The sequence below is a fragment of the Propithecus coquereli genome, unplaced genomic scaffold (genome assembly GCF_000956105.1).
Source record: "Propithecus coquereli isolate 6110/MARCELLA unplaced genomic scaffold, Pcoq_1.0 Scaffold79, whole genome shotgun sequence".
Taxonomy (NCBI): domain Eukaryota; kingdom Metazoa; phylum Chordata; class Mammalia; order Primates; family Indriidae; genus Propithecus; species Propithecus coquereli.
The window spans coordinates 6,644,951-6,668,548 of NW_012154062.1; the positions used below are offsets into that span (position 1 = coordinate 6,644,951).

At 43.9% G+C, this 23,598-nt stretch overlaps 1 protein-coding gene across 1 annotated transcript in view; it reads left to right on the forward strand.

Annotated features, from left to right (window-relative positions):
• The window catches only part of DOCK5 (dedicator of cytokinesis 5), a 173,760-nt gene that overhangs the window by 75,840 nt on the left and 74,322 nt on the right, over nt 1–23,598 (forward strand). The window contains exons 13-26 of the mRNA XM_012662922.1: nt 1,862–1,956; nt 3,588–3,660; nt 4,864–4,967; nt 5,981–6,164; nt 9,748–9,845; nt 10,075–10,164; nt 11,635–11,735; nt 13,653–13,787; nt 14,015–14,126; nt 14,828–14,898; nt 15,476–15,582; nt 17,430–17,566; nt 20,869–20,964; nt 22,125–22,223. Of these exons, the coding sequence (XP_012518376.1) occupies nt 1,862–1,956; nt 3,588–3,660; nt 4,864–4,967; nt 5,981–6,164; nt 9,748–9,845; nt 10,075–10,164; nt 11,635–11,735; nt 13,653–13,787; nt 14,015–14,126; nt 14,828–14,898; nt 15,476–15,582; nt 17,430–17,566; nt 20,869–20,964; nt 22,125–22,223 (1,502 nt within the window). The remainder of the gene's footprint in view (nt 1–1,861; nt 1,957–3,587; nt 3,661–4,863; nt 4,968–5,980; nt 6,165–9,747; nt 9,846–10,074; nt 10,165–11,634; nt 11,736–13,652; nt 13,788–14,014; nt 14,127–14,827; nt 14,899–15,475; nt 15,583–17,429; nt 17,567–20,868; nt 20,965–22,124; nt 22,224–23,598) is intronic.

Consider the following 23,598-nt stretch of genomic DNA (forward strand, 5'->3'; position numbering starts at 1 on the left):
GGGGTTGCCTGGAAATCCTGCTGTCGTCATACCCATCTTCACGATAATCATGGACTTTTGGCCTTATTTTAATTTCTTCTCCACATCAGGGTGGGTTTGGTTTTTCACAGAAAAAGAAATAATAAAACCTGTTAAATCTGTGGTTAGCAATGACCAGTTTTATTAACGAGGCCATTGAGATGCTTGTTTTTAAGTGTCCACGTGGTGCTAGGAAATAACTCCAGCCGCAAGTGATTTCACGTGTGTGCTTCCCGCACGGAGGTGCTTTGTCATTGCCAAGTTATTTGGCCACTTTCAAGCTCGATCAGCTCCCCTGGGGCTGAGCGAAGTGGCCCGAGTGCTCCAAAGGCACAGGAAGGCACATTGCTTCTCCTGAATGAGCAGAACCAAAGGAGACGTGTCCATCAGAGGCTGTTAACCTAGACGAGCCCTTGGGTGGAAGTCAGCTACCACTGCTCTTTAGTTCTAATGATCAGGAAACTACAGGAAACCCAAAAGGGATGAGTCCCTTTCTCTGGGAAACACAGCAGTTAGTGGCAGAGCTGGGGGAGGATCTGGGTTTCCACATTTCTGGTCCAGGGTTGCTCTAAGTCTGGCAGCTTTCTGTCCGCACAGAGACGTAAGTCCTGATTCTGACATCGGAGAGGAGGACTGGCAGGGCATGGTCGCAGGAGGCCTCCATGGCCTCGACTGAAATCTGGCTCCTCTGGTATGAGCTATGGTTACATGCTTTGGAATCCAAGGATCCAGTTCTTGCTTCATTCAACCCAGCAAGTGTCCTATTGCGTCGGTGCTTAGGGAGCGATGAAGTACAGTCCCACCATGTCCCATGGATGTTATCACCTTTGAAAGAAACACATACCCGAACAGTTTACAAAGTCAAGGGGCATTCTGTGTTAGAGGGATAAACAGAATGCTTGGGCCACCCTATGGGAATGTTTTATTTATTTATTTATTTTTTTTGAGACGCAGTCTCTCTCTGTTGCCCGGGCTAGAGTGCCGTGGCATCAGCCTAGCTCACAGCAACCTCAAACTCCTGGGCTCAAGGGATCCTCCTGCCTCCACCTCCCGAGTAGCTGGGATTATAGGCACGTGCCACGTCTGGCTAATTTTTCTATTTTTAGTAGAGTCAGGATCTCGCTCTTGCTCAGGCTGGTCTCCAACTCCTGAGCTCAAGCGATCCTCCCACCTGGGCCTCCCAGAGTGCTAGGATTACAGGTATGAGCCTCTGCACCCAGCTGGGAGTGTTTTATTTGTGCCATTGATAAGAGCCCTCAAACCCGATGAGCTCATTTCAAGTATACATCTTCTCCTGGCTGGTCATTGCATAGCTTTGTCATCTAGCTTGGACGTGCCCCATGGAGGCCTGGTTCTACTGAACTAACTGGTTCATTCCTAGGAAAGGATGCATCCCTGAGTTTGGGCGACTGTGCCGTACCCACACACCAACCCCCCAAACCAGAATGTAGACAGGAAGGAGAAACCCCTTCCCCTAGACAGTGGTACATCTGCACAGGTGACCTAACTGTAGTCACCATCACCAGGCCTCCTGTTCCCTTAGAGAGAAAAGAAGAGGAAGGAATCAGGAGAATGCATGGCTGGGGATAGAAGAGAAAGAAGTTACAGGAAAGAGGAGTATTCTCATGGTGCTGAGTCCCGGAGCTGCTACCAGATATATACATTCAGACTCTCAAATAAAGTGATAGAAATTCTCTACTCTTCACCCCAACCTTAGCTTAGAGATGCTGGCATGGGCATATGTGGACATGTTGGGGAGTAAGGCAGTCATGCATGCTATGTGGAGTCCTCTTTTCTGGACAAAATTATCCCCTCCTCATTTTCTCTTTCCATCCAAAGAAAGCAATTCATCCTGGTGCGGGATATGAAGGCATTTCAGAATACAAATCAGTCGTCTATTACCAAGTCAAGCAGCCCTGTTGGTATGAGACTGTCAAGGTGAGAATGAGTCTCGGGTCACCCCTGTCATTTGTTAAACTGTATTTAGATTCCCATCTTCTTTTTACCCCCAAATCATTCCTCCTTCACCTTGACATTTTAGGTTAAGTAGCCTATGGTATGCAATAAGAAATTATCGTAATTATAATTCTGTAGAAGAGCATGCATCTTTAATAAACTCAGCATTCTTCAATAACATTCTCATTCATAAATGTACAGAAATTTGAATAGAGAAGCTTATGGTTGTCATGATGTAATAGGCTGCCAAGATGGTCCAAAATCAAACGGAAATTTTCACACTATGCAAGCAGTTTCCTAACATTTTTTTCTCTTTGGCCTCTAACCAAGTTTTCTGGGCCTCTTTTCAACTTAAATATGTGTGTTACAAGTTCCAAAGTGCTTTTCAGATCAGTCATCTCCTTTGAGCCCCATATCAGCTCTTGCGGTTAAAGCAAGCAGGTGTCACAATGCCCTTTCTCTGATTAGGTACTGAGACTCGAGGAAGTTAAGCGACTTGCCCAGATCCTAGAGCTAACTAGTGTCAGAGCCTGAACTGGAGGCCACTTCTGAATCCTAGCCTCCAATAGCTTTCTGCCTCCTGCCCCCCACACCTTTTTTTTTTCCTTGAGACCAAGTCTCGCTCTGCTGCCCTGGGCTAGAGTTCTGTGGCATCATCATAGCTCACTTGCAACCTCAAACTCCTGGGCTCAAGGGATCCTTCTGCCTCAGCCTCCTGAGTAGCTGGGACTAAAGTTGCACGCCTAACTAATTGCCCAGCTAATTTTTCTATTTTTTTTTTTATAGAGATGGGGTCTCACTCGTGTTCAGGCTGGTCTCAAACTCCTAGCCTCAAAGCAATCCTCCCACCTTGGCCTCCCAAGGTACCAGGATTACAGGCTTGAGCCACTGCACCCAGCCTTCCAATAGCTCTTTCTGATTGTCAAAGTCATGTGAGCTCTCTACAGGGGAAAAAAAAAAACTGCACTCATCTCTTAATTTAGAAGTAGCCAGTTTCAACAATTTTATATAGTTCATATGTTTTCGATGATGCTGTTTATATAAATTTATATTGTGCTTTTTAAAACTTATCTCAAGGCATAAGTTCTTCAGACGTTTATTTTTAGATACTTGCATAGTGTTCCAGGATATATATGATCATGCCATAATTTAACTACTCACCGCAAATTTTCTACTCATTGCCCCATGGCGCCATTTTCCTGCCCCCTCTATATGTGTAGGCAGCAGAAAACTTCTTTGCCTTCAGTATTTTATCTTTTCCTTTTGTTATAGACCCTAATTATTACTGTATCAATACACACCTTGCCATCTGAAAAGTCCTGTATAGACCTCAAAGTAACAATCTTTTCCCTCTGAGGTATTTACTGTTCATATTGAGAAAAGACTGGAAACTTGTAATATTGCTATACTTAGAATCTGTGATAAACAGCAAGATGATCGCGTCCTGAGATTCTTTTGGTTTGAAAATAGCTGTCTCCTTTGAATGAAACCTTATACCAAATCTCACCCTACAGTAATTAGTGGCTGTTAAAATTCAACCTAATTCTGTAAAATGAGCCATGCATACAAAGTACTGTGTATCTGTAAACGATTAATTTCTTGCTATTATGCAGGTATCCATTGCTATAGAAGAGGTCACACACTGTCATATACGATTTACTTTCCGACACAGGTCATCTCAGGAATGTAAGTATTAGGAAATCTGTGACATATTTCTGTAAAAAAAAAAAAATATTTTCTCTTGCTTGACAGTCCTTTCGTAGATCTAGAGAACAAGATACTTGAAAACTAAATACATGGCAACTTTATTTCAGAATTCTTTGGTGCCAAGGAAATCAGAATTGTGAATTTGCTGGGCTTCCAAGGTCTGTGTTAATCACTTTATATCAGAATTTCCACTGAAATATGTTCTGTGAACACTGACATTCTCTGACACATGACTAGATGCTCCAAGACAAAAAGCGTTTCATAGCCAAATAGATGTAGGAAATGCTGTATGTTAAATCTCCTCCCAAGACATTCACAATGCATGTTGCCACATTGCTGAGAAGTCCTGCAGCAAGAAAACTGTTTAATCTCGTATCTCCAGAAATTACCATTTTTATCATGAAAGAGTTATTTCAAGTCTTGGGTCATAGTTGACAAAATGGCTTGTTCTAAAGTGTGAGCAGAGAAGAAAATTGATGGTTTTCAGGTTGATCACAGAATTTCTGGCAGTGTCTTGTTCTCATTCCGCAGTCCGTAAAAATGTAACCCCTCCTTCCAAAGTGAATTTGTTGAACACCATCCACACACCAGGCTGCAACCTGGGCCCTGGTATGTGACAGCCAGCAGGGCACTGCCACTCAGAGTCTCCAGGGTCTGGTTAGGGAGATGAACAAGAAAATGGGTGATTACGTACAGAATAGCGTACCCAAACTGGGAGATGTACGCTTGCAATCACCTACAATTGACTTAGATTGGATTTGATTTTGGAAACCTCACTCCGGCGTGGAGAGAGCACTGGGCAGGAGAGCATTGGAGACAGAGAGCGGAGTTAGGAAGGTCTCGTAGAAATAAAGGGGGAGGTGAGGGTGGCTCGGACTCGGACAGGGACAGAGAAAGGGAGAGAAAGGGACAGGTTCCAGAGGTGTGCAGGACGTGGAGTTGACAAAGGGGTAGAGTTGGATTATCTCACTTGTTAGGGACTGTAGGAGGAGGAGCACACTTGGGAGTACCAGCCAATTTCAGCGACACACACGGCACGTGTGGTTTTTGCAGCTTGCCGAAGCGTGTGTGTTGTGATATGGTTGAAGTCACACCCCAGAGCAACATGTGAAACCAGCCGTCATGGCTGTCGCCTCCTGGTGTCTTTCCACACTGCTCAGACACATGCTTCTGTCTTTTCAGCCAGAGACAAATCGGAACGAGCCTTCGGGGTGGCCTTCGTGAAGCTGATGAACCCGGACGGCACCACTCTGCAGGACGGGAGGCACGATCTGGTGGTTTATAAGGTGGCGCTGACAGAATGAGGCCCAGAAAATGGCTGAGAAAATATTTACTCCCTTTGAAACTGGCTTTTAAGGCTTCTTGCAGATTTCTGTGTATAAACATCAGGAAGCTCTCTAGAACTGTACGTTTGCCCATTAAAGTCTAGAAACCCAGAGGGCTCTGGTCACACCAGCTGCGTGGTCTCCCATCCCCTTTCTGGAGAGAATGAGCTGCATTATTACTTAGTCTTCTAAGAAACATCTCGTCCTCTCCTGCAAGTGGTGTTGCACGGCAGCGAATAGTAAGGGGCTGGCCTCTTCTCATCTACTCTTTCCATCGTCCTGCGCGGCACATAAACAGTTGTACTGTTGGGTGTGGAGAGAGTGTGGTGAGTGTGGTAGGATGTGGTTTTCATATCACTATGAACCAGATACCATTTCTCTGATCTAGGGGCCTTGTTTCCTCCCCTATGGGTTTGGTCCCCATCCTTCCCTTCTAACTGTTGCTGAGCTCTCGCTTCCACTGAGGTTTTAGAGTATCAAGTAGATGCTGGAAGATCTCATTTATCCAACAATATCTGGGGGAGTTTTCACACAGTTGGCAGCTCGTTTGATTGCATCTGCCTGATGAATATTTTCCTTAACATCTTAGTTTGTAAATAGTTTTTTAAGGCAGAGCAAGTTATTTCTTCCTCCATCAACCCAAAGAAGTATCATCGTGACCATTTATGGGTTTAAGAAAATGAAACTCAAGCTTATTCTGTAATATATTTATTATTTCTAGCATGACTTGGATAGTCTTGCTAGTTTACAACTAGAAACCACAAGTTTATTCAGTGATGAAATAATTTTTCTGGGTTCAAACTCTGTGGAAAATCACAGTGTCTCAGAGGTAGAAGGGACCTTACGGATAATTAGATAAAGCCACACTTCTCATTCTGGAAATGCACTGTGCTTGCGATAGAAACTAGTCTCATTTGCATGTAAGAGATGTCTCCCATCATTTGGTGGGAGCATCTAACATGCTTCCTTTTTAGGGTGACAACAAGAAAATGGAAGATGCTAAATTCTACCTGACCCTGCCTGGGACCAAGATGGAGATGGAAGAAAAAGAGCTCCAAGCATCCAGAACCCCAGCCGCCTTTACCCCAAGCAAGGATAGCACCAAAGACAGCTTTCAGATTGCCACCCTCATTTGCTCCACAAAGCTCACCCAGAACGGTAGGTGTGGTGACAACACTGACGCACATGAGCTTTCTGCTCGGTCCTCCCGGGCTCCTCGGTTAGACTCACGGGGCTGGACCATCGAGGACCAGGTCTTCCGAGGTGGAATGTTGGGCAATTGGATTCTGGTCTCTGCTTTCCAGATGTTAATCTGGGTAGTGCTGATCCAATCACATAGCTCCTTCCGAGGTTTGGTTGTCCATCCTTAAAACAGGATGAAAACCATTTCAGTGTTTTTAAATATCATAAAACCTATGAATGTACTCATTAAGAGAGACTAAAATTCAAGTCTTATGTTTCCTTCCTTCAATGCAAGGCAGCAAAGAGCCCCGATAATGCATTCTGCATATGCTGCAAGAGAGGTAGTAATCAGGGCGGGGAAGACTGGCAATGAAACAGAATCAGTCTCCTGTCTCAACAGGTGTGGCAGCGTTTCCTGTTAGAGTCATGGTTTCCTCCTATGTATTCTTCTCTCTCCCATTTTTTCCAAGAGTCAGGGGTTTTCCATAAAATCAGCTAAATAGTTAAAATGGGACTTTATTCTTTTTTTTCCCCTTCAAATCTCTGATACCAATTTTAACCTCTTTTGTGTCTGTCAGGGCATTTGATAGCCAATAACAGCTTCTTATTTATTTAACTTGTAATGCCTAAGGAGTCCTATTGAATATTATAAACCAAGAATTAGCTGCTCAGGGGACTTGCTTAGAAATTCCGTCTCCCATATGTGATGTGTAGAGGGTTACTGCCTTTGGCCCTGTGGACCATTTGGGTGAGGTGCCTGGCGGGAGCTCTGCTTTAAGGAAGTGCAAAGACAGACAAAACAGTTTAGATATAAGGTACCCTCAGGTTCCAGATGCTGGTTGATCTTTAGAAGGGATCAGTATTGAGTTTGTTTTGGTGGATGTGGTTGACTAGAGAACAAGGATAGTATTTCAACTTGGACCAGTGGCTAGACGGAGCAGAGTGAAGTTCATGGCTGAGCCATTTGGAAAAGTAAGAGCAAGCTCACCAAAACCTAAGCCAGAAAGCACTCTGAGTGTCATAGAAGACATGACAAAATTGTATCAGTAATATAACCCTTGTTATGGAAAAAGTAAACATAATAAACTGCTGATAGGTTAAAGGGTACTATATTTTTGGAAGATTTTAAATGTCTTCAGACCCTGTGGCCGAGCCATTTGACTCATAGAAGTTGAACCTAAGTAAACAATGAGAGATGTACACAGAGATTTATGTATGAGGATGTTTCCCTATTATTTATAACAGGGAAATTCTGGAAACAACCCAAATGTATCCAGTAGTTAGGGTCAGTTTCACTAAATTTTATAATATAATTAAGTGACGAAATAAGGGCAGCTGCTAAATATTGTCTTTCAAAACATAATCAAAGACAAGGCGAATTTTTTAATAACACTGTGTATGGTGTGATCGCAGGTTTGTTTAAATCCATGGGAACAATTGGAAGCCAGATTGCCTGGGTTCAGTGTGGACCAAGCGCAGAGAGAGGGGACATAGTGGGACAGTTGGAGACACCACAGAGACATTGCCAGCGTCAGAGGGAACAGGGCGTTCCAGGGGACACATAATTGTGGATTGTTCATGCATTTGCTTTCTTCTGACTTGATGGAAATTATAAAGAACCAATTTAATAAAAAGCCAAAGAACATTAATAAACCATCCACTCTTCAAGGGCGTTTACTGAGCAGAGAGGGTGGCTGTCCCCTCTCCCTGAGACCATGACCAAAGGCCTTTCTCCTTCCCCTAAGGGGGAATCATTCAGGCTCAAAAGGCTAAAAGCCAATGAAGTTTGTCACAAATAGATCTCAGAGACTCTCTTTTTTGTTCCATTCGTTTAAACACTAGAACGAACCAATTTGTGGGGGATCATTTGTTGCTTGGCCCAGATGGAGGGTGGGAATGGGTTTGTTGTTTCAGGAAAAAGAGAGGAGTTTGCGTCCCTGCTGGTGTGGGGCCTTGTGCCAGGTGGGGCACACTCGTCATTTCACTTTACCCCCCACCGCCCTGGGACATGAAGACACCAACTCTGCCATGATCTTCCCCAGTTTGGTAATCAGAAAATTGAGTTTTAAAGCGGTGAAATATCTCACCTAAACTCATAAGCCTTGGGTTTTGAAAACAGATATTTATAGCTCCAAAACTAATGATTTTTCTATGTCTGTCTTTTCTTTTTAAAAGTATGTGTTCCCTAATCCTCTCCCAAAGGCAATTACTGCCCTAAAATTTGGGGATTGTCATATCCTTGCTTTTCTTTATAGTTTTACTACATGTGTAGCCCTGAAAAATATATTGTCTAGTTTTGCATATTTTTTTACTTTATATAAATGGCATCATCCTGTATGAATTCTTCTGTAATTTGCCCTTCACACTCAGCATTACCAAGGATTTGGAATATCTTGTATTCTTCCATACCTCTGATGGGAATGTAAATTGGGATAATACTTCGGATAACATTTGGATAATATCTAATATGGCTGTAGGATGGTCATTCCCAGTGAGCCAGGCATAACTGGGGCCTACACAATATGGAAGCCAATAAAATAAACCCATGAAGCACACTGATATTCTAATGAACAGTATACATTTGCAGGTACTTACAGATATTTATGCAAATCCATTGATTAAAAAGTACACATTGCTACTTTACTAGATAATACTCTGAATGGTAATAGCATCTTATTGTACTAAACGAGATAGTAATATAGTCACAGTCTGGATAACTGCCATTTCTCTGTGACATTTTTAATAGCTCAACATTCATTAAAGCTATAAGTAGCTTAAAGATCCAAAATTCTGCATTTTAAATCCAAAAACACCTCAAGATTTTTATCCAGATTTACGCTTAGGGCCACGAATCTGTTCTACTTTCCTTTGAAATAGAGCCCAGTCTGATGTGCTTGTCTGTTTACTTCTTCAAAGAATCCTGGGAGAGGCAGTAGGATAGAGTAGCGAGGACTTGGTTTTTGGAATCAGATAAATCTCTAAGTAAATTCCATTTCTACCACCCCTTAGCAGTGTGTGACTTAAGTAATTTAGTTTCACAAAGCCTCAGTTTTGTCATTAAAAAAATGGAAAACAAAATCTACAGTGCAGTGGTGACGTTAAAATGAATTAATGAACATTTATATATATACATATATATTCTTTATATATATATAAAAGTTCCTTTTTCCCTCTGAATCCACCCAGACGTAGATCAGGGACAAACTAAGTAGGCAGCAAATTAAAGGTAGTAAAGTTACATAAGAATGCTTTTTGAGGTTTACTTCTTATGACTGTGATGTCATTAGATAAATGCGAGCTGTAGTCAGATATTCTTTTATGTACTTGTACATTAGAGGTTAATTTTTTTCTCTTTGAAGAATGGAACAGGACCACAAGGTTTTCTCTGACTTAGAGAGGAGATAGTAAATTAAAAGAACACATAAGGTATGCCTTGAATTAGCCACTATTAAAAGCAATGATTATTTTCTAGAGAATTCTCTAGCTGTGTCCTGAAATCGTCTGGTTCTCTCCTTCTAATCGGTGTCTAGTGTTTATGGTTTGTGGTTGTTCTTCCCAGTGGACCTGTTAGGCTTGCTAAATTGGCGTTCCAGCTCCCAGAACATTAAACACAACCTAAAGAAGTTAATGGAGGTGGATGGAGGAGAGATTGTTAAGGTAGGTTCATATATTCATAGTTAGACATATATCTACTATATTGTTAGTTTACCAGTTTAAATTCAACCATTGTAAATATAAAAGTTATCTACATTGCTAAGCAGATGTACCAGTTTTTAAGAAAATGCTATGTTTAAACCTATCTGTTGAAATCTAATTGTCCCCAAATTTCTGCAGTATGGAGCTGAATGAAAGCACCAAATAACCTCTCTGTTCTTCTCACCTTCAGTTTCTGCAAGATACACTAGATGCACTTTTTAACATAATGATGGAACTGTCAGACAATGAAACGTATGATTTCCTTGTGTTTGATGCACTGGTAAGCAGTTAAACATATTCCCTAGTCTTTATTCTCACACCTGTGTGGTTTTCAGTATTTCACTATTATAAGAAATTGTGATAAATGTCTTCCTGCCTAAATATTTGTTTACATTTCTCTCTCTGATTATCTCTTTGGGCTAAATTCCTAGAAGTAACACTAGAAACAGAAGACTTATATTCCAGGCCTTTATTTCTGTCTATCCTGCTAGATCTCGCTTTTTGATATGCCTTCTCTTTCTCATTAGGGAAAACAAGGTGTTTTATGACATTAGGAATCAGGAACCACTGTAGTCGCTTTACTGTTACCTGGTCACAAACCAGGAGATGACTTTAACCAAGAAGATTGTTGCATGTTGTGTATGTGTGCGCTTGTATGTTCACGCAAGGGAGACTAAATTCACAAGTCAGAGATGAATCTTAGCCTCATTAGGTACAGGATGCACCCAGCAGACAGTTGAATTTGTCACACAGAGTAATTGAACGTACAGCCCATTCCAAGAGCCGAACTCAGAACAGGAGTGAGTGATAGCACAATCTAAACAGGGCAGGGCTGGCAGTGCTTTTGGCTGGCTTCTGCTTTTGGCAGAAGCCAAAAGGTCCAAGCCAGGCCTCGTTTTCACATTACTGGGGTGAAAGTTCAGGGGAGTCTTTCACCTGAATGTTACAGCTGGGCAGGAAGGTCGGTTGCAGCTTTAAGTGATTCACCAACTTGGAGAGATCGATAAGTTTAAGAAGTGGGCCGGGCATTAAAGCTAAGGATGTAAGATCAAGACAGGAGATGCCACCTAGATGAGGTCTAACTTGGACAAGCTCAGGTTTTTGGGAAAGAGAGACAGTAGTTATGGACACTATGCAACAAGGTCGGGAGACAGATTCCTGTGGGACAGAGCAGCTGGATGGATATTCCAGTGTCTCTTCCTTTGTACTTGCCTGTCTTAAGCAGGTGCAGTGTGGTTGTTTCCAAGTTACGCACCTGTAGCGATGGGAGGTAACATACAAGGGTGGGGGGAATTGGGAGACCAAACTCTGTTGACGTTCAGTTACTGGGGACACTCAGACTGTACCCAGGAGAAAAATACCACGAAGTGTGTCACTAGCTCCATCCTCAGGTCAGAGCAAACCCGTTTCCAGAGCCTCCTTCGTCCTGCCCCATTTTCTTCCCTGACTTAGTTACTTGTGCGCCAGCCACCCGCTGTTTGGGACAGTTGGCTCCCTGAGGCCAGGGATGCTGGCTTGGATTGGTCTCCTCACAGCATTTAACGCAGTGCCCGACATAGAGTAGTCTCCCTGTTCACGTTAAATAAATATAAACCCCCAAGACTTGACTTCAGCTCTGGGATGGTGGAGCAGGAGTGCCGCAAAAATGACCAAGGGAGGAAAGGAGGCACCGAGATATTAAACTGCAGCTTGTTGACAGGGTCCCCGGGGGTTGTGCCGTGCTGTTATTTATACTTTTCACCTTTGGCAGGTATTTATTATTTCACTGATAGGAGACATCAAGTTCCAGCATTTTAATCCTGTACTTGAAACCTACATTTACAAGCACTTCAGTGCCACCCTGGCGTACGTGTGAGTATGATCCGAGGGAACCGTGTGTTGATGTATTGGGTTTGTGCTCTGAGGGCTGGATCGTCGGGAAACAGGAGGGAGCTGCATTCAGTAAACGCGGCTGCAGTGTAGACCGTCACGCTAAGCCTCCTGGCGGAAAGAGGGAACCGTCTCAGTACCCTAACCCTGGAACACGGGTCAGTGCCGGCCCTCCCTTCCGGATAAGGCTACATCTCCTTAAGGATCCAGAATACCTAGGTGAGGTGCCAAAGCCAGTTGGGAGCAGAATGAAGGACAGATGACCAAACTCAGGATCTTAGCGATTGGATATTGGCAGGATGAGCATGAAGACGGACCAAGGGGATCAAGCAGTGCGTTAAACATTAAGCAAGACCAAGGCTGGAGGAAGAACATGTCGTGCCCTTAACCCTATACCACAGGTGCTTCGTACGATGCATTTCTTACAGGATATGAGAAGATTTCATTTTCCTGCCTTTTGCAGGAGGAGGAGTAGTCTCTGCCTTTCTGTAGCATCCTTCTGTCTTTGGTTTATAAGCCCCTGACTAAGGAAAGCAACTAATGTCCACTCTGTGCTTCACCCTGAGCGCTCAGCTCATTATGGCGTCGTACGTGCATATCAGCCCCTTGCATCCCCGTTACTGTGCAGAATGTGATGAATGGAGCAGTCGGAGTATAGCTGGGATTGGGCAACCGTCTTTTTTTTTTGGCAATGGCTAATACCAGCTCGTGTTGGCTGCTGCTGCTGATCTATCAGGGCAACTGCTGACCTCTCCAGCGATGGGTTCTTTCCACTTGGTGGCCTCACACTGCACGAGGGCAGTGGCCACACGTGAGGAAATCCTGTCCCTGTGGATCTTAATTACCCTGAGACAAAGGCGACACTCCAGGGGGTATAATCTGGGTTTATTTGCAAGACTTGCTCAATTCTATATGTTTCCTCTGGATCTTTTGTTTTTTTATAATTCTGGAAAAGCTCAGAGATTCTCAGAAGGGATGTGTAAAATATGAGTGCCCTCAAAAGTCTAGTTAGCACAAGATTAAGACCATTCCTAGCCCAACAACTCTGGAAGGACACAAAGAGCAATCTAAAATCCCAGAATAGTTTTATCTGTTGAGATGCTCAGAGCCGGGAATGTTCTAGAGAGTCTGAATGAGCTCACTCAGTGAGGTTTCCATCTGGTTCCATATTTATGGATCCCAAAGGGTTTTGGGTCAAATAGAAGGAATTAGACTTCTTTTAAGGCAGCTACTTTAGGCAAGCATAATTCCTCCCTTAAAGGAGAATCTGAGGCCGGGCATGGTGACTCCTAGCACTCTGGGAGGCCGAGGCAGAAGGATCACTTGAGGTCGGGTTTGAGACCAGCCTGAGCAAGAATAAGACCCCATCTCTACTAAAAATAGAAAAAATTAGCTGGGCATGGTGGTGCACACCTATAGTCGCAGCTACTCGGGAGGCTGAGGCAGGAGGATCATTTGAGCCCTGGAGTTTGGGGTTGGAGTGAACTATGATGACACCACTGCACTCTACCCAAGGTGACAGAGCAAGACCCTGTCTCCAAAAAAATAAAAATAAAAAAGCATCCGAAGGTGTCTGTATTACATCCCAGAGATGATTAAAATAGCCTTGATGTTTGAATCACTTCACCTCTTTCATTTCTTAACCCCTCTGTTTCATCCCACAAAGGGAAAGAATCCCCCTACTATTTCTAAGCAGAAGGGTAGTTCCAAACCTAGACTGCGGATGGGGAAACTAAATTGGAAGAGAGTTACTTTTCCTGCTGAGGGCATGTTGTATAAGATATCATTAGAGTTACAACTTCTACTTCCAGAATGCCAAGCTCCCTTCTTACATAGCTTATCCAAGCCTCAGAGTACATGGTGCCTGCTGCCTTATTTTTTCTTTCTCACCCTTTTCAGGAAACTCTCCAAGGTACTGAACTTTTACATGGCGAACGCAGACGACTCCAGCAAGACAGAGTTGCTTTTTGCGGCTTTGAAAGCCTTGAAGTATTTGTTCAGATTCATCATCCAATCTCGGGTGCTCTACTTGAGGTAATGCTACCTACACTAAGGTGTTTGTGCTGCCAGTGCCTTCTTTGTGTAGTTGCCCTCGTTCCTCACGCTCAGGTTCAGCATTGGTTTTTTGGTACAACAAATCCTTTTTTAATGGGAATCATGTCTCCAGCCACAAACCAGGAACACGTGCTTCCCAACAAATCTATCTTAAAATTTCTTTTAAAGATGGAAAGTCCAAGTGCTTTTCTCTTTTTCTTGTGAAGATTTTACGGCCAGAGCGAAGATGGAGATGAATTTAACAATTCAATCCGCCAGTTGTTTCTTGCTTTCAACATGCTGATGGACAGGCCTCTGGAGGAAGCCGTCAAGATCAAGGTCGGCAGGGTGGCGTCACGGGTTCCTCTTTTAAGGCTGTTACTGAGGTTCTGGGACAACTTAGAATGGGCCGTCATGGGAGAGAAACCAAGTGAATGGTGGTTCATGGAGAGCTTGTGGATTTTAGGACGACTTGTAGAACGTAAAGGAAAAAGTCACTTATCTGTGGACATTTCTATTTTCAAATGTCAGTTTGCCAAAGACAAGTTACCCTTTTTGACCTCCCTTGAATGGCTATTGTGACCCCTATTTGACCCCCTGATTTCAGCAAACTGATCCCAATGCTGTTACAGGTGACGATTTTTTATTCTTAGTTCTCCTGTTCTTCCCAGATGCATAACGTCACCATCATCTTTGTTATCAAATTTTTAAAAATATGAAATACATAATCCCTGAAGACTCAGATTTGAACTTTATTACTTATTTCCTGCTCTTTATGTCAAGTCTGTGAGGGAGACTTTAAGCATTTAACTGCCTCCTTAGATAGAAAGACGAATTCCAAATGCACGTCCTGCGTTTGCAGGAAAAGCATTTTACGAGATTGTGTGTAGCAACACCAGCTTTCCTTTTTATTGCGAGGGTATCTGTGTCCAGTTCCCTATTTAAGCTCCAAGTACAGCCTTTTCTTCCTGGGATCAAACAGTAATTCTGTATTTGTCCTTGCTTGGCAACTGAATTTGCCTTTGGTGTTTTTCTTACAGGGGGCGGCTTTGAAGTACCTTCCTAGCATAATTAATGACGTCAAACTTGTGTTTGATCCTATTGAGCTCAGGTAAATGACAAAAAAAAAAAAAACGTTTCTTGAGTTTAACAGAGAAGCAGCTTGCCTGCTTGGCTGGAGTCTGGGCTGCTGCAGGTGACTTTTATTTTTGTAACAAGTATTAATGGAATACCTCTTTGGTGCTCAGATTTGTGGAAGATACAAAAGGACATACAGAATCTGCCCTGAGAGAGGTTTGCACTTTCTCTGGGGAAATAAGACATGCAGACATAAAATTAACTCCAAAAAGTAGTACGTAGTGATACGCTTCCAGCCCTCCCAGGCATGCAAAGTCAGACCGCCATCTACATTAGAGCCAGGGAGGGCATTTTGCACAAAGGCAGGTCTGGAAAGTGACAGTGGACGTGGACGGGCTTTGGCAGCTGACACAGTCAGCTCTAGGGCTCTGCCTTAGTGAACAAGGAATACAGTCTCCCTGGCTCTGCCTAGAGACAGACTCTCAGGTCCTTTGGGAGTTTTCCAGATAAACCTCTCCATGCCCAAATCTCAGAGTGGAGGAGGAGAAAAGTTTGTAATGATGCCTTCAGCTTGGCAGAATGAAAACACTGTCTCTGGGGTTCTCTTCCAGCGTGCTCTTCTGCAAGTTCATTCAAAGCATTCCTGACAACCAGTTGGTTCGGCAGAAACTGAACTGCATGACCAAGATAGTAGAGAGCAGTCTCTTCCGGCAGTCGGGTGAGTGTCCGCCAAACACTGCTGCTTACTGATGTCAGCCCCGTTTCTTCTGCAGCCAGCATTTGACTTTTTTCTTTTAAATCTTAGTAATGTCCTAGACAGTCATTCGCTGACACTTAAGGACTTCCTGGAGGACCAGTTTTAAGGAGAAACTGAAGTTGGTGCAGGATTTCCAATAGTTCCTAAAAGAACAGAATCATGCGTTCTGTAATCTTTAATTAGAACCATCAGCCAGTGGCTTATTAATTTTGTCCTCAAGAAAGAGGGACCCCAGAAAGTAACAAGCAAATAGGAAAGATGGTCCTTTTAAACAAATTCATCTTCTTCAACCTATACTCGTTGGACAACCTCAAAAACTCAGGGTCAGGGAGGCAGCAGTGTGCCGGATTCTACTTGCACCGGCTCAGGAGAGCTGGTGTGTGCAACTCTTCCCAACTCCACGTTCAGCGGTATCACAGTAGTAGCCGGAAATTGACCACGGTGGAAGTATTTACACAAGGGCAATCGGCAAACACTATAAATTAAGGCTTCTCTTTAGGAGGCACAGGGGAGCCAGATTACCAGCATATCACCGTGAGGGCCATGGAGGGGGAAAAAAATCTCTTACAGTGATAAAATACTTCTCATTTTGTAAGTTGAGTCAGGTAGGTAGCCACCCTAAATCACTGTGCTGCTCTCCCAAGGCTGCTCCAAGGAGGAGGTCTAATACCTCGTCCTTCCCTGTAAACCCAAGCCTTGCTAGAGCGGGGCAGCTGGGGGAACTTCTTTTGGAGCTACTACCAGGGCAGTGAGTTGCAGAGGGCGACCTCATGTTATGCACGTGTATTGCCTGAGGGTCTGAGGATCAGCCGGCCTCCTCCGAAATCAGACAAGTTGAGTGGATTGTCGGTGGGAGAACCCTCCCGGCCTTATCCCTGGCTGGTGATGTAACTCTGGACAAATGAGTGACCTTCTCTAAGTCTCAGCTTCTATTTCTACAGAAGGAAGGAATTGGTAGCCTCTTTTGGCTCTGATACTTTCTGACCCTGTGAATTTGTGCTTAGGAATTTCAAATGTTCCTAGGATACAGAGATAGAGGTGACGCCTTCAAAAAGCTAGTGAATGTTCTTAAGTAGAAAACAAGTTATTACTAAACATCTTAATGTGCTTTGATAATCTCTGCCCCTAAGGATACAGAAGGGATAACTGAGACAATAAAAATGAGATGTTTTGAGCACGAGAGCAAGCATACACTAGATAGTTCTAGACAAAGTATGATCACTGTTAATAGTCATTTCTCCAGCATCCAGAGTACTCGGGCTCATAAAAAATGTGTTATAAGAGTGACGATCCCAGTAGGAAGACATACTAGATCATACCTTACTTTCTGTAATCCACACGCCTGCAAAAACGTGAGCGGGATGTCTGTGAATCATACTGAAATGTACTAGGGAAGCTCAGTATTTATAGGAATTTCATAGTGAATTTTCTCCATCAGGTGAAAAAATTTTTGAAAAAGTATTTGACTTGCTTAGTTTTCTTAGTTTCACATGACTCCACTTTCACTTATCAAGTAGGTGTTTTAAAAGCTAGAGAACTTGTTAAATACTTTAAACCTTTTGCTGAGTCCTCACATTTGCTCATGGGCGGAGTTACTTTTCTTAGTCTGTATAATCCAGTGACTAGGCTGACGTTCCGTGCCCACAGCCAGGTGCTCCTCGGTGGCCTGGGGGACCCTGCTCCGGTAGGGCTGGTTCCAGAGCTTGGAGCGACGGGGACAGGCCGCGAGAGAGTTGCAGAAAGGAGACAGGCAGGCGGCTCGGCGGGTAGCACGGCTGCGTGTGAACTGCCGGCGTTTTCCTTCCCAGAGTGCAGAGACGTGCTGCTGCCGCTGCTGACAGACCAGCTCAGCGGCCAGTTAGACGACAACTCCAGCAAGCCTGACCACGAGGCCAGCTCGCAGCTGCTCAGCAGCATCCTGGAGGTGCTGGACAGGAAGGATGTGGTGAGTCGAGTCGTCACCGACGTGGCACAGAGCTCACACCGCCCCTTTGCAGCAGACGGGAGTGATTCCATGACCTTCCTGGTCGTGGGTCATTTTGAACCCGGGCATTGGGGCAGACTGTGCCCATTGTGGAGGTGACTAGAGAGGCCAGAACTTCCTGTGCACACCTAGGTCCAGGCGAAGTCGGCTCACTGCTGGGCCTTCCGCGAGCTGCTTTTCCTGGCTTGCCTAATTTGCTCACCGTTGGCATCCCTGTGGGTTCTTTTAAAAATCAGAGGCCTGCTGAGACTTTCTGATTTTGTGCAGAAACCTCTACTCTCTTATCCTTTGGTGCCTGACAACACTATTGTAGATGTTCCTGAGCTGCTAAGAAGTTCCCGATTTCATATCCTCTTTGACACGGATGCTTTCTCTGGAGCCTGGTGGAAACTATTTCTTATCGTGGGTCTTCCCTGTGATCTGGCCCCCGCCCCTCCCCCAAATGGGGCTGACCCTGCCTGGATTTCCCACATCCCAGAGACAGCAACAGCCCACAGACCTAGGCTCTGCTGCAGGGGCTGGAGAACTCTGCAGCATGTGTTCGGCTGAGCAATTGAGGGCTCGGGGTTAAAAAGGGATCTTGCCCCAAACCACAGTCCCCACCTGCGTGCAGGCTGTGTGGCACAGGTGTTCCCACAGAAGAGGAAAACCACTCTTGGTTTTTGCCTGTAGCCTTTCTCTTACCAGTATCTTCAGATTCCATTCTGCCAAAAGACATGAACACTCTGCCTGTCCCTGTGGCTGAACCCTCAGCTCTCCTGTCGAGGTCCACCGCCGTGTGGCCACGCCACCCTTTTCTTCTGCTCGTGATTTATGTGGCAGGTCTGCATTTCTGCCGATCCACACCACGGCATCACTGCTTCTCTAGCTCCTGCCTTCACCCTTATCCCCCCACGTCAAGCCCCTGCCTCCCACTTACTGTTTGTACCGTTTATTTGATATTTATTCATCATAAATCATTCCCCCTTTTTTGATTAAATATAGTTGTGGAAACCACTTTATAAAATGGCATAAATTTTCCTAAGGAATGTTGTGATTAAGGATTCAGTTCCTAACCAAGGACTTGTTGTGTTGTAAACACAGTAATTTTTTAAAAAGTTAACTAATAGAACTCAGTAATTATTTAAAATAAAGTTCTAAGCCCTGTGAATTTGGCAGCAGTGTGCCAGACACTTTGGTTTAGCCAGGAACCCAGTGTTCTAGAAAGCATATGTTTGTGATCCACAGTTAATCTGAAATGTAGGTATCGGGGTGTTTGGCTTCTGGTCCCATTGTTTTCACCCTGTAGCTCTTTGTCCTTAGGCAAATCTCTCAGTGCCTCAGTTTCCTGTTCCATAAATGTAGGAATTATTCTAGATGACCTCGTGGGTGTCTTCCACTTCTGACCCTATTCTGTAATATGTAACATCTCCACCTGCCTTCCCTCTGCACAGAAATACTCTTCAGCAGTGACTTTAATGTATTTAAATCCTGTGCAAGGAGATTCAATTGACGTGTTTTTTTGTCTTCCCAATGTAATATTCCCTATAACAAACAGAGACATTCAAAATTATTGATCTTGGAGCTCTGTTAAAGTACTAAGTCCAATAATTTTTTGTTGATCATGGTGGTATATTTTTCCTCCATAAGCATTTTTATATGTATGCACTGGAGCAATGTCACTGAAGCAAGTAAATGAATAATAAAAAGCAAGGGAGGGAGGGAATGAAGGATTAAAAATACTTGATACTTTGATAAAGTTACATATAATAGTAGATAGATCCTACATGATCTTACTTATACGTAGAATATGTATTAGAAGCAGAGTGTAGAACGGTAGTTATCTGGTTATCTGGCTGTTGGGGGGGATGGCAGGGGGTGGATGGGGGATGTTTATCAAAGGATATAAAGTTTTAGTTACAAGATGAGCAAGTTCTGGGAATCTGATGTGCAGCATGGTTGGTGATGGATATGTTAATTAACTTGGTTGTACTAATCAGTACACAGTATACAGGTATATCCAATCAACATATAGTACACACTGAATATATACAGCCTTTGTCAGTTAAATATTTTAAAAATAATAAATAAAATGTTAAGCCAAAAATTACATATAGCAATCATTTAGTTAATTGGAGCATAAAGCAGGAGTTTCAAAATATTTATCACAAAGCAAGGATGAATAAAGGCTTTGAAAAGTCAAGTTGAATATTGGTAAGTTGGCGCTGAATGAATGTGATATCTAACTACAAAAAAGGAAAGAAGGAGAAAGAAAGAATAGACATTTATTAGACACTGTTGTGTACATCAGCCCAACTGATTCTTATAAGAAAACTATTATCATCCTTCTTTTGCAGCTGTGAAAACTGAAGGTTGGTGAGGTTGAATAATTGCTCAAAGTCACACATGACAGAGTCAGAACGTCAAATCCTTATGTCGGTCTGCTCAGTATTCCATAAGAAAATACCACAGACTGAGTGGCTTAAACAACAGATATTTATTTTCCCATAGTTCTGCAGGCTGGAAGTCTGAGCCCATGGTGCCAGCGTGGTTCAGTTTCGGTGAGGGCTCTCTTCCTGGCTTGCAGACGGCTGCCTTCTCACTGTGTGCTCACATGGTGGACAAAGAGAGATGAAGCTGTCTGGTGTCTCTTCTAATAAGGGCATTAATCCCATCAGACCAGGGCCCCGCCCTCATGACCTCATCTAACCTTAATTACCTTCCAAAAGCCCCATCTCCTAACACCATCACATTGGCGGTTAGGGCTTCAACATATGTATTCGGAGGAGGCACAAACATTCACTCCATCACAATCCCCTTGACTTGAATTTCTTGGTTTTCTTTCCCCAGCACAGAATGTGCCAAGAACTTTGTATTTTTGCATTTCAGTTCCCAGACATGTGCCTAACTGTCCTGGGCAATCCTACTCTGTGCCACATCAGAACCAAACACCTCATGCTAGTGGGGGTTCCCCCAAAACTATTTATTGCGGTGGTGGCCACGGCGAGCTCTCAGTGAACCCAAACAGTCGGGGTTATTTGGGGGGCATTTACTGCATACCCACGTTCATCTTTTAAGTGTCATAACTGATCATTTTCAATTGACTTCCTTTGTAAAGTTATATATTATTCCGTGAAACCGTTTTGCCCTTTTGGACAAAAGATGCTTTGTAGGGAAGAGCCGGGAAGAGATTTAAGGAGAACACGCATCTGTCCAAGGTTCCCTTAAGAAAAGTGAAAGTGAGTCAGAAGCAGGGGTGTCCGATCCTGTATTTTGTCCCCCAGGGCCCCACGGCGATGCACATCCAGCTGATAATGGAACGGCTGCTGAGAAGGATCAACCGCACGGTGATCGGGATGAACCGGCAGTCTCCCCACATCGTGAGTGTCTCTTCGGTGGTTCACGTGGCCGCCGCTGCCTCTGTGCCCCACCTGCCTGTGGGGAGGACTCTGGGGCTGGTGGCTCCAGACCAACTTCCCACAAGGCCCCTCACATCACGGTCTATCGGTTATAACCCCGAGCAGATCTCGGTAATGACGTGGATTTTCTATAGGGGGAAAATGATCCAACATGAACCACCCAGCGCCTTTGGTTCAGGGAAAAAAAGAAACGTTTTAAAGACCTTGTGATTAGCATGCTTGTGAAAAGGCCTCGTATTTCCCATCTACTACGTCTGAATAGATTCCAGATAAAAAGCATTAATATGGTTGAGACCAGAGGTAACTGTTAAAAGACCAAGTGGTGTCATCATTAAAACGAAGCATCTTTTACTTGCTATATTTTAATACGGTAAGATTTAAACTAGAGAACATAGGAAAAGAACTATTTCAAATTGCTGATGTAAATAAAAAACCATTCATTTATTCAACAAATATGTATTAAGAAACTATTGTAAGTCAGGCACTGTTCTGGACACTGGAGATATACCCATGAACAAAACAGACCAAAATTACCGCCTTCAAGAAGCTTCCATTCTATTAATAACGGTAACAACCGTAACTACGACAAAATTAACTACATAGTATTAGAAGGCAACAGGTGCCAAGGAGAAAAAAATTGAGCAGCATAAGAGAAGTGAGGGTGAGGGAGTCACAAATTTAATTATGGCGATTAAGAATAGCTTCCCTGACAGTGGCTCACGCCTGTCATCCCAGCACCTTGGGAGGCCAAGGCAGGAGGATCGCTTGAGGCCAGGAGTTCAAGAAGAAGCCGGTGCAACAAAGCAAGACCCTATCTCTATAAAAAAATAAGAAAAATTAGCCAGGCTGGACGCAGTGGCTCACACCTGTAATCCTAGCCCTCTGGGAGGCCAAGGCGGGAGGATTGCTTGAGGACAGGAGTTTGAGTCCAGACTGAGCAAGAACAAAAGTACAAAACATGGAAAGGCCCTTTGGACTTTTAGAACGCCGCGTGTTTCCAGGTGGTAGGGTCCATGCTTAGCTCATTGGGTGGGACAAACCAAAGAACGTGGCTCTCAAATCTTGTTTTGTCAGTGAGTGGTCTAAGGAGTCCGGGATTTTTGTTCTCTTTCTCCTTCCAGGGGAGTTTTGTGGCTTGCATGATTGCCATCCTACGGCAAATGGAGGACAGCCACTATGGCCACTACATCAGCACTTTTAAAACCAGACAGGACATCATTGTAAGTTGTCTTCACCGGGGCCTGGGAACCTAAAGACTTATATGTGGTGAAAAAAAAATAAAATAAAATAACTGAAAGTCCACATCCCTCATGAATCCAGGGTTCTCTTCCCACCCACCGCCATTGCTGTGTGGCTGTCCACAGTGAAGACGGAAAGAAAGAGTTGATTCTTTCCTTCTCTCTTTGGTAGGATTTGAAGACAAGTACAACACATATACTAGAAGGTCATCGCACACCCCTACCCTAAGTCTCTTGGATTGAGAGAAAGCCCTTCTTTAGAAGCATCTTTTTTGCTCTGAAAAAAAGGATAGTGTTTAATCTGAAGGGACGGTGGTTGCTCGTGCATGGCAAGGATTTTAGGAGGCAGGGTGTGCAAAGGCTTCTAATGGTTGATATCATCATTGTGGAGTGCGAAGCAAGAAGGGGTAATCTCCTACCCCTTACAACATTTGGAAGTTACCTTCAGTTGGGAATATTCCATTGTTTTTTAAGCAGGGAAATTGTTCTCATAGTTGCCATTAAGCACACATCTAAAAGGCTGAGTTAGGTCTCTGGCTACCGCTTCACTGTGCCTTCTCTTCAGGGAACTGTTCCTGGCCCTTAAGCCGTCCATTAAGATATTATCTGATTCTCAGTAGTGGGCTGGACATGGGGCTGGATTAGGAAACTGATGCCACGTCTCACTGGTCTTTGCTCTGGGTGACTTCCCACCATCCATGCAGGTTTCAGTCTTTGTGCTCTAGATTTTCTACTTTCTGCCTGTATTATACTGAGAGTATGTGGCCCGTGCACCCAAGTAAATGTAGCTCCCTCCTTTCTCTGATGCCCATGTGATGGACAAACACAAGGAACTGGAGAGAAGATGTTGTTTATTATTATAGTTGGTCCAGTGGTGGACGTTCATCACCGCGTTGGATGTGGGCCTCCCCCAAGGCCCCGCTCTGATGGGCAGCATGGCCCAGGACCCATAGCAGTATGTAGATGTCCACATTTTACAAACGGTACAACTGAGGAGCAAGAAGGTCCGGATGAGAGGAGGGGAGGGGAGAGATGGAGGCCATTGGTATCAGTGCATTCTCTTCCACCTGCAGACGATGGGTAAGAGCACAGGCTTTAGAACACCCAGCTCTGGGTTTGATTCTGAGGATTTCATTTCCTGGTTTGAAATTCTGGGCAAGCTATTTAACCTCACGAAACCTGAGTTTCCTCATCTGTAAGATAGTACCACCTTGAAGGTTAACGTGAGTATCAGTTGAATCCATGCACTGGAGATGCCTAGCTGTGTGCAAGTTGACATGTAGTTAATGCCCATGAAGACAAGCTCTTTATGAGAGTAATTTACTATTATTGTAATAGAAGATAAAATTAACAGTAA